At 39.1% G+C, this 10,797-nt stretch overlaps 1 protein-coding gene across 14 annotated transcripts in view; it reads right to left on the bottom strand.

Annotated features, from left to right (window-relative positions):
- PRRC2C (proline rich coiled-coil 2C) overlaps positions 1-10,042 on the bottom strand; it is a 95,342-nt gene extending 85,300 nt beyond the window's left edge. For 8 of the 14 annotated variants that reach the window (XM_019501913.1, XM_019501919.1, XM_019501916.1 and 5 more), the window contains exons 1-3: positions 9,954-10,042; positions 6,926-7,094; positions 5,563-5,743 (exon numbers count right to left, since the gene is read on the bottom strand). In XM_019501913.1, the coding sequence (XP_019357458.1) occupies positions 5,563-5,743; positions 6,926-7,040 (296 nt within the window). In that variant the 5' untranslated portion in view covers positions 7,041-7,094; positions 9,954-10,042. The remainder of the gene's footprint in view (positions 1-5,562; positions 5,744-6,925; positions 7,095-9,953) is intronic. The other 6 variants (XM_019501918.1, XM_019501922.1, XM_019501926.1 and 3 more) reach the window with 3 other exon arrangements.
- Positions 10,043-10,797: the final 755 nt, after the last annotated feature.

The raw sequence follows: 10,797 nt of genomic DNA, 5'->3' as shown, positions 1-10,797 counted from the left end.
GGGGGGAGGAAGGGAGAGAAGGAAATTACACTATTTTGCTGAGTGGCAAGGTGAATGAAGCAATTAAAGGGAAAAAAGGACAGAGGGAAAACAAGTGGCAATCAACGTAAGTTAGAAATTACAAAAGGCAGAACACCAATAGCAGACTACTGTATATCAAATTAAAAATTCTGAGGTCACAGAATATCAAGAAAGGAAGCTAAAAAGACATATGAATTATCAGGGATCAGACAACAATTTAAAGTGCATTAGATTCAAAAGAAATCTTAACAAATGTATAAGCCCATTATTAGACGGTTGGTATTAACCAAGTGTGCAATAAATAGCCCTCCTTTGCTCTGCATCTTCTGAAATGCAATGTGGCTGTAATTACAATAATACTTTCTAATAACACTGCATAATACTTTCTATTCCTTTAGTTCAAAAGAGTGTTTTGAATACCTACCATGGCAAATATTTATAAATAAATAGGTCAAGAAACTTGCACTGCGAGTGCTTAAATGCTTAACCAGCTGGCAATGGAAATCTCTGGTTCACTGATGTTTATTTTTAATAAATCAGGAAACAGCATAAACATTTCAGGAGACTAATGCTAATATAGTGCCAGTATGGATGGCCAGGTTAACTATATGTCAGTTTGCTAGAAATTGGTAATAAGTATAAAGTTGCTGCGATTCAATTAAAAGCTAGTAAAATAATTGGTTTCTTGTTGCTATGGTCTGTACCAATAGGGATGGCAGACCTAGAGTTACCCTAGCCAAATAGATTTCATGTCATTCTCCAAGATTACATATTGAAGTATTTTAGAGATTAACTGCATAAATATAATATTTCAAAAGGTGTGCGTCTCGGTACTGCATGACACTTTTGATTAAAATTAGTGCTATACAATATCTATACAGCAACCTTTAAAAGAGATTACAAATTGGTGCACAGATATCAGAGTGGCTATGAACAGACAATTATTCTTCAACAAAGGTGTTTTGAGTGGTGTTCCACAGAGATCAATTACAAAGGATTATATAAGTTACTGCTGATAAAATTTGTAATTCTTGTAAAGACTGATGGAAAAGTAAATGAGGATAGGTTAGCCAAAGTGATCTGCGCAACTTGGTATTAAAAACTTGGTCTATTTAAACAAAATACATTTTAAACACAGCCAAATGATGTTATACAATCTTGGAACAAAGAATGCAACCAGTTCTTAAAGTGACTGAATCCTGTAAAGCAACGACTCCAAAAAAATTCTTATGAGTCACACTGTAGAGATTTTTACATGAATGCCCAGTGCAATGCTTCAGCTAAATAAAATTAACAATCTAAGTATGTAACAAATAGTAAATAGGAGCTGAAAGGGTATTTCACCTCCATATAAAACATGGATGAAAATGATACTAGAATGTTGCGTATAGTTCTGGTATCCCCATTTTAAGAAATAAGTTGAAAGACTGGAAAGGGTTCAGAAACGAGCCACGAGAAATTATGCTTAAACTGGATTTGAAAAAAAGAATTACTTTCATGAGACACTTGGAGTTAATTTTTTCATAAGCTAAATAAATCAAGGGGGCCTTTGTTTAGGTGTATATACACCTTTGTAAGAGAAAGTAACAGGTACTACAAGACTGTAAGGTAACAGGAGAAAGTATCAATGGCTGGAAGCTCAAGTCAGACAAACTGGAAGTCAGGGACAAGTGAAGCTGGGTTGATTAAAAATGGAACAAGCTACTAAAGTGACAGATTCTTCATCTCAATCTCTTCAAATCAAGATATAGTATCTTTCTGGAAGGTATGCCTGTCAAGTATAGGTTACTCGGCTCAATATAGTTAAGGTAACTAGAAAATATTTAGGGATCTGTGATGCAACAGCGGTCAGACATGTAACCTTAACCCCTATGAATGACAGAAACTGAAGTTCTAGAACAGAACAAGTCATGCACCTATTTTTTTTTTATTTTGGTGTTGTGCTTTGCCTCAGTCTGGCATGGGGATGCACAGTGGGGAGAAGAGGTGGTTAACCCGCACGCCCCAAAGTTAATAACCCTACACAGCCTCAAGCAAATTCTATTGAACAGAAGAATTGTGTCTTCTCAGTATCAACTATTTATCTGTGCAACAAAATATTTAAAAGTTGCATGCTACTCAAAAGTAAAAACAAGTACTTTGTAAGTCTCTCACACCTAGCCCTCTCTCTCACTTCTTTTTTAAGAGAGAAGAAAAAACAGCAGAGTAATTAAGAGCCAGGATCAGTTAACTTGTGTTAAAACTGTCAGTTTTGAGGTTATGCAAGGAACAGCTACAAAGATGAGATGTCAATACCTTATTTAAATGTTTTGTACACGGGAAGATGGAAACTGAACCAGAAAAGGCATACAAAACTATATTTAAAAGTAAAATAGACTTGGTTTTAGTAAGTTCCCAATGTCGGCCAAGTAAATTTATAAAGGTAATGAAAAGTATGAGATTGCAAGCACCTTACAACAGAAATGTTCCTAAGGACCCTGTTTCTCTCTCCTTTATTGCTCTATTGATTAGAAAGTTAATTCACATTTATTTTGGAAAGGTGAAGAAAAAAAAAGAAAAAATGACAGCTTTCATTTGTTGCCATTCTTCCCCTTATATTTCTTCTCAAAGGAGCTGAGCCTCTCAGAAACAGTCATGCTCAATTTCTTTGAGCCTCTCTTGGTTTTAAAACAAAAATAACTTATCTTCTCATGTTTCAAGAGGCTTATAGGATCCACCTGAGCCCTGTTACTACTCTGGAGAAGATCTAAAGGGCCCTATGAGACACCAGAGCAAAGAATAAATACTTGAGGTAGCAGAGACCTTTGAATAAAAATACATCTTAACTAGTTGAGGGACAGTTTCAAAAGTATTTCATGAGAAAATTTTCATGTGCATTTGAACTGTATCAAGTGACTTTCAACCAGTTTAACAGGCTTGTATGCCTGTCTGCTTCAAGTTTAAACTGTATTGAAATCATTGTGTGTTGTGTGTGTCCATGCCCTTAGCAGTCATCATATTTACTCAAATATAAGATGACCCTGAAAACAAAGAAAAAACCCCATTAATTAGATTTTATATATGGACATTTTATAAAATGTATTATGATTTTCCAGGTGCTGAATCTAATCACTGGAGGTTTGCCTTGAATTTGTCTCCCTCCAAATACTACAGCAGGGAAAATAAATCTGGCAGGGGGTCAGGTAGCTCCCTTGAGCTCTGTCCCTCCACTTTTATCCCCCCTCCAATCTCTTTCCCTGCCCCCAGCTCCCCTTACCATCAGACTCTACTCTTCCTAAGCACATGGAAGTGATGGACAAATGCAAAAACACGGACTTGGAAACAACCTTGCCTGTAGTAAGTTACGTATAGGCAAATTACTATGAGTATTCACAGACTTAATTCATCCAGAATTGATGCATTTTACTGTTTTTTTTCAATGAAACTGCTACAAGTTTTAGCATATGTACTCCATAAGCACATTTTTAAGCAGCAATTTGTACCTACTTACAGTACAAACTATGCATGATGTTAGTCCACAGCCAGAAGGGCCAGCATTTACCATATAGTTTATTGGGCTAGGCCCCAGCACAAACAACAGCATTTCAAGCCATGGTGACCCTGCAGCTCAGCACTATGTGCGTGTACACAGGATATCCACCACAAAGGATCCATGTGCTAATTAACATCCCTCTCCCACCCACCATGAGTACAGCTGGGGGTTCTTCTCAGGAATCCTGGGATCCTCCAAAAATGCAGGTGAGGCAAAAGGCAACCTGGTTTAACAATATTTCATGGGAGGGGGGCACACTAATCACTTGTGGTAGGCTGAAGGGGCAATGGGGATTCTGGGTGAACTGGTTGGGTCCCTGGGTGGTGATGTTTACCAGACAAACATTTAAAGCTGGTGAAAAAACAATAATCACTGGAAGTCAGGAAAAAAAGGCACAGCTAGACTGTGAGAGTGAAGAGGAAATCAAAATGTATTTCAGTGCAAAGGCATACTATGACTTGACAAAGAGTCAGTGCTGAGAGGAACAGTGCTCAACGGGCATTACCACATATCTTATTCAGATGGCCTGAACTAACCTATCCTTGTTGTAGGCTGTCATCAGTATGTTTGCCCACTATAGGCCATGTGTTTTTACAGGCTTGCTCAGTGATGGCTGCATTTAATCGACTTCACAGTTGGTTTCCATTACTGACCACATACCGCTTTTGGCAGCAGTTTAATGAGGTTTTCTTGTATGTGAATGGAAGACAAGGAGCATTTTCCCCCATGCTGTTTGGGGACAAAGCCTCATCTTAAGTATGTTAAGTTTATTGCTTTGCTATACACTAAAGTGATGACAAAAACACGAAAGAGAAAAACCTTGCATCACTTCTTGTTTTTACAAGCATTAAATAGAAGGGTAGTAACAAGCTGTACAACAAAAAGCTGCTTTAATCATCTTAAGCCAGGGGCAAAGTCCGGCCCCTGAGCCAGATTGAGCCCCTGGCAGACTCCATTTCCCAGCTGCCCCAGTCTGTGTTGCCGTGGCTGGCTCTAGGAGCACTGACAGGGCGAGCAGCTGGGCAGGGAGCTGCTCCAGGGCTGAGATCTTGCAGTGGTGACAGCATGGTCTGGAGTTGGGGCAGGGCTGATCCACTGCCTACGTGCCACGGCTACAGGCCCTGCTGTCACCACCGCAAGATCCCAGCCTTGGCCTCAGAGCAGCTCCTCGCTCAGTCAGAGCTGCTGGGGCCAATCTTCATGGAAACCCTGACCCCGATAACCCATTCCAGCTTACCAGTTGCTGTTTAGCATGGGGATGGGCACAGTCCGGCAGGGAGTGGGGGGGCAGGGGAAGGAAGCTATGCAGTTCTCCAGTAAGAACAGGAAGGCAGAAGAGCAGGCAGGAAGGAGGGAAAGGAGACTAGTACACACAGCATATGAGGTTAAAGAAGAAAACAGCAGGCAGCCTAATGACTCACTAATTAAGCAATTAGCTGCTGGTTCACAGGTGCTCCCTCCCAGCCAGGCCACTCTCTTACAGGCTGTGCTGTCAGGAGGCTGGCCACTACTTCTCTCCTTCCCCCAAAGGGCCCAGAAACCAGGAACAGCTATCAAGGGAGCCATGTCTGAGATGCTGTGTTATGGGTTAACTGATGCAATTAGGACGAGGTTAAATGGACATTTTTTAAAATAGCATTACATCCCTACTCCAGGGCTTTAGCAAGAAGGACAAAAATCTATGACCAAGTATAGACAAGTAGATGCTTTCTGTCAAAATTCAGTGTTTTCATTCAATGCCTTTAACATCTTTTCATTTGGAACATAGTTAGGCATGCTGACTTCAGTATGAGTTTCTTTTCAAATTGTTCTTCAATTCGTAAAAAAACACCCCACCAACAGTCAATATAACACCATTTCCTTTATAATATTTTGGCACTCCTGAGGTTTGACACACAAGTCTATCAATTCATTCAGTTTTCTTCCAACTTTAGAAAGATTTCTACTGTAGGATAAGACTGTCACAAACTATAATAAGTGACACCTACTGGCCACTGTTATAAACTTACTTTTCTTCCTCATGCTGTTCTTGTTTAGAAGAAGCCCATCCTGTGCCATCCTTAGGCACAATGTTTACATTCGGATCATTGCCTTTGTTCTCTGCTTTAAGACTAGGGAGATTAGCTGGGGGAGGCATCCTCCGAGAAATGGCCACTTTTCCCAGACTCTGTAATCCATGGCGTGTGGCAACTACATGTCAAAAGGGGGAGGAAAATTATGTTATTTTCCATAAAATTCACTTCTTTCAAAGTATCTGCTTTTGGAACAAAAAAATATTTTGTCAGAAAAAACAGGTAGAAAATAAGTAAGTAAATAAAACTAATGACAGCTGTCTCTACAATTTTATTAAGATAAATGTCTTGATGTTTCATGGTAAATGTCAGGAAGGTGATGTGGCCATGATGGTCCCAGACAAGTGTATTAAGACTAAAGATTGTTGTGGGTGATTTCTCTTATTGGACCTAATGCAGAGCTAGGAGAGACAGATTGGCTTTGGGTACCAGTGAAGAAGGGTAAAGTGGTACCCAAAAGCTCATTTATGTCTCTTCCAATTATACAGGTGGTCCAATAAAATGTACACCCACCAGGCTCCTTGCCTTGCACCGAAGAAGTCTCACACCATTTTAAAGTGGGGAGCTATAAAACATTTGCTTTCAATCACACTGGAATAATTCTCAAAGAATGAGGTTCAACAGTTACCTTTGGCATTCTCAGAATGAAAATGAAACTGGACCAGAGGGCCCCAGCTTTTCTTGGGTCAATAAATTATAGACAATCAGCTGTCTTAATTTCATGATACAGCATTAATAAATACATCCTGTTAAAAATATTTTGAAATTTTTGAGGGACCAGTCAATCAAAAATCCAGAGAGATTCAAAGACTAATCAGATTTATGACTTGGATCAAATAATTGACTCTAATTCAAAAGAAGTGTTCAGTGGACTGCACACTGAAGGGACATGGGCAATCCCCTTAAGATGAAGGCTCTCAACCATTTTAAAGATGAAGGTATAGTCAAAGCCACTGTTTTCCCTCAACTGTTTATTTTACTGTATTGGTATGGACTATAAGTAACCAGGTAATATAAGCTGTAACCATATTTTGAGAGCATGGTATTTATAAAAACTTTCAGCGGTATTCTAAGTTCTGCTGGGTTCGAAATACTTTAACTCCCAAAACTGAAATGTTATATTAAAAGTAACCAGAAGTCTTTCTACACCTAGAACAGTTAACCATAAATTAACAAACCAGCTTGTTATAATAAATTTGGTATATCTTGCTTTGTTTCAATGGTCACATAGCTACATGACCAATTAAAACTGTGAACCCAATAGCTGCAGAACAAAAATAAGTCAATTCAATTTACCCACCTGTGGTTTTCTGCGTTTCCAGTGACTTTCCCTTGTAAGTATTAAACAGACTGAGTGTTGCATACTTTGTTTTCCCATCCTTTGCTTTTGTGTTCTGACCTGCCTTTTCCGACATTTCGATGGAAACTCATCGAGTCTGGTACCTCTTGCACACACCTAAAAAACCAGTCTTAGCATACAAAAAAAGAGAAAAAACCCATAGACTTTAGAATTGATTTAACTGAAATTTTGTATGAAAAATATCTAATCAGTCTAAAAATTTCACTGAAGTATTAAACACCGTGTATGCTTGGACTATGGCTACTTTTGAGATTAGCTTCCCACCAGGGACACTGGATGAATGACTTCACTCGCTCCTGCAGCAAACAGTTTGCAGTGCAATATAAAAAAAATGGGGGTGGGGAGGAGAGGGGCATTAAGTTAATTTTGGCTCCTGATTTTCAGCTTCCTGCTGAGTAAGGATCATCAGAGAGACTGCAGCAAAGCAATTTCTGAATCAATGCTTCCAGTCTGTTCTCCATCAAACCAGTATCTTAACACAGAGCCTGCAAGCAAGTTTAGTTAACAGAAGGAAATCTCCACCAAAGGAAGTTACAGTACAGTAATCAAGTTTGTTATAATAAACACGCATATATATTGCCCCAAATATGGCATATTTGGGAGATTCCTAAACCATTGCCCACAACCTATGAAAACTTAGAAAACAGATCTAAAGAGCAGGTGCTATTTGTAACCATACAGGCAACCTACTGACCCTGCAATTAAGCAAAACTTTTTATGCAAGTTCATCTTAGCAGAGCTGGAAAGGTGAGTTACCATATAGTAACTGTGGTTCTTTCTGTCCACAAAGATTCCCTCTGTTGTGCAGACACATGCAGAGTTATATCCTGCTGCTGCGGGCAGCCTGTAGGGTGTGAGAAGTGGCTGAAACAACCCTAGTCTTAACTGTGAGTGGCTCTAAAGAATATTGCTATACAAAAAGAATCCAAACTCGTATTTATAGGTACATGTGCACCACATGTGACAGCTGCATGGCGAATCACTCAGGAAAATAAAACATGATTGACCAAGCTGTACTAAGAGGTACACAGTTAACCAAACTATCAGTTTCTCTAAGACAGAGGCAAAACTTTCTTTATATTTGTTCCTCATTCTCCTATAGCAGGTGTCATTTCTGAAAATTAAACTCTTCCAATAAGGGCCTTTAAAAAGGAATTAAGAAGGAAAATCCTTAGAGTTTACATGCCCCGCACCCCACATTTTATTTCACTACACCCCAGCAACCTTAGCACTGTCATATTTCTATTTATTTCTCTTCACCCTTTTAAAAGGGTCTGCTCACCATCTTCCTCTATGTATCTTCCCCAATATATATATTTTACCATAGTGACTTCAAGGCTTGTTTGCTGCCTACTCCAAAGGTATAGACTGTGAAGAGGATTTCTGGCACTCCCAACTGAGCCACATACCATGGGAGCAAAACAGAAGTGCAGCTTGTAACTATGATCCAATGAATGAACCTAATAGACCTGTAAACCCAAGCGATTCTTGCATAAAGGAAAACAACTATAAATCTGCTACTCACTAGTATTGCAGCCAGGGTGGATTTGATTTAGGGCTGATGGGTGGGTAATCAGGTCTGTTATCTCTCATTTCCATACACTGCTGTTAATAAGGATATTATCTCTGGAGACAACAAACTCTCCCTATGCCTGAAGAAGGCTGTTTGTGCCTGAAAGCTTGCAAAGAAAAATTTTTCCAACTATTTAGTTGGTCTAATAAAAGATACCACATCTACCCAAAAGACTCTCGATTACCTATATCTCTGGAGACACAAATCCACAGTTTGAGAACTGCAACTAAGCATCACACAGATGCTTAATGGGGTCTTCTAGACTGAGCACTGAGTTCCATTGGATAGGGTGGTTTTCTTTCATCTTTAAAAATCTATAGAAAAGCCACTGTGAACCCCATAAGACTGAGCCCCTAATATAGTCCATGGCCTGTTGTGACCTATTTATAAAACTTCTAAAAAGGTTACATGAATATACTGTCTCAAATAGTACATAATTAATAATCATCATCTCTTCCAGGTTTTATGTTAAAAAAAGTCTACTCTAAATGTAGCCCAACTTGATAAGTAGGCTCCCTTAAAAGTTAGATGTTAGGACCCAAACTTAAACCTTAGTTAAAAAAAATGACATGAAACGTTAATTCAGTATCACTAAAATAACAATAATTGTACCTAGCTGAAATTCCTCCATTTAAAGCTACCTCCCCACCTTATTCCTCCAAGACATCTTCCTCTCCTTCCCCTCCCCAAACAAGTAGAAAACATTCTGATGCAGAGTGGTTGCTTGCTATTTCTTTTCCAGTTGTTCGCATCAACTATCTTGCCTATGGAATCAACATCCTACAGGGCCCTTGCAGAATTGCTCTAGTGTTGAAGTCTTTAAAATGTAAAGACAACTACAAAAATTCAAAGGCTCAGGAAGAATCTTGAGGCTAGCATAATACTATCATCATTTCCAAAGCAAAAATCTCTTTTCTTACCATAGCTGGAATAATGAGGCAACTCTTCCATGTCAGGTAGGTTTCACAGGATTATTGATGGAAACCCATTATACTAAGTTCCCCTATCAATGTGCAAGATGAAAGTGCTAACAATCCCCTTAAAGATCTCCAAGAAGGGGACATAAGCTGCCAATTACCAAGAGGACGGGTTCTGTACATACAACAGGCACGCTGTTTCTCAAGCATATGTTTAACCTCAGTGAAAATGTATGGTTGACTACTGAGTGGGTAACACCGTCAAATAAAAGTTAATTTCCTATCTCGGCTTGTACAGTTCTTCACCAAGAGAAATTTCTACGAAGAGAAAAAAAAAATCTTAAGCTCCCCACACTTTTTTTTTTTAAAGGAAAAATGCTACACAACATGTGGTCAAATGGAAAGTAATGAGGTAAGGAACATAAGTTGACAGGGGAAGAAAGGAAGGGATAGGCAGGCATCTCAGCTCACCACTTACCTACCCAATATCCAACAATATAATTTGTGGGCATCGCAAGAGAAAGTCTTCAATAATGCCAAGGTCTTACTTACACTTCCCAGAACTTTTACCTTTAAACAGTAATCAAGCATGAGAAGTTTTAGTTTATAAAGAAAAAAATCATGATTAAGTTAAGACAGAATTAGAACAGAAACATGGCAGCCTCAAATACAGCAGTTATTCTCGCTAGCAATTTGACCAAGGGAACTTTAATACATGTTTTTCATGTATTCCAGTAATTCTCTCTAGGTGATGCTTGTGAAATGGACACACATTAAATTTGGGCATTATACTCCTATGTTCTATACTGATTTTTGCTCATTTTGATACTTAAAATTCAGTATTTAACATTGGTCCCTCTTGGAAAAACCCCAAAACTTTAAAAAAAAGGATTAAAGTCAAAATTCTTAGTAATTTGATCTGAAGGAAACTGATCAAGTACTACAAATAGAGTGCTATTAAATTAGGTCAGTCTATACACATTTTTATGTAATTAAATTTAAAACTTGTCATTGGGTGCCAAACAATACAAAGCATTAAACTAAGGCTGCCCAACGTTAGAGTAGATGGGGCCACAGGCTGCATAGGCCCCTGCACTATGACACCCCTGAGCCCAGCCAGCTGCAGGGGTAGGAAATGGAAGTCAGTGGGGGGAGGGGAACCCAGACTCCACTCACAAAAGCAGCTGGAGCAAAGGGGAAGGGAGGTGAAATGACACCCAGGTGAGAACCCACAGGCCACAAATCACCCTCTTGTGGGTAACATGTGGTTTGTGGGCCATGCACTGGACAGTTCAACTTAAAGCCAAGAGTGGCCAAACTGC

This window comes from Gavialis gangeticus, unplaced genomic scaffold, assembly GCF_001723915.1.
Source record: "Gavialis gangeticus isolate Ggan-Ray unplaced genomic scaffold, GavGan_comp1, whole genome shotgun sequence".
Taxonomy (NCBI): Eukaryota; Metazoa; Chordata; order Crocodylia; family Gavialidae; genus Gavialis; species Gavialis gangeticus.
The sequence above is the reverse complement of the archived record's forward strand: the minus strand, read 5'-3'. Positions and strand labels throughout refer to the sequence as shown.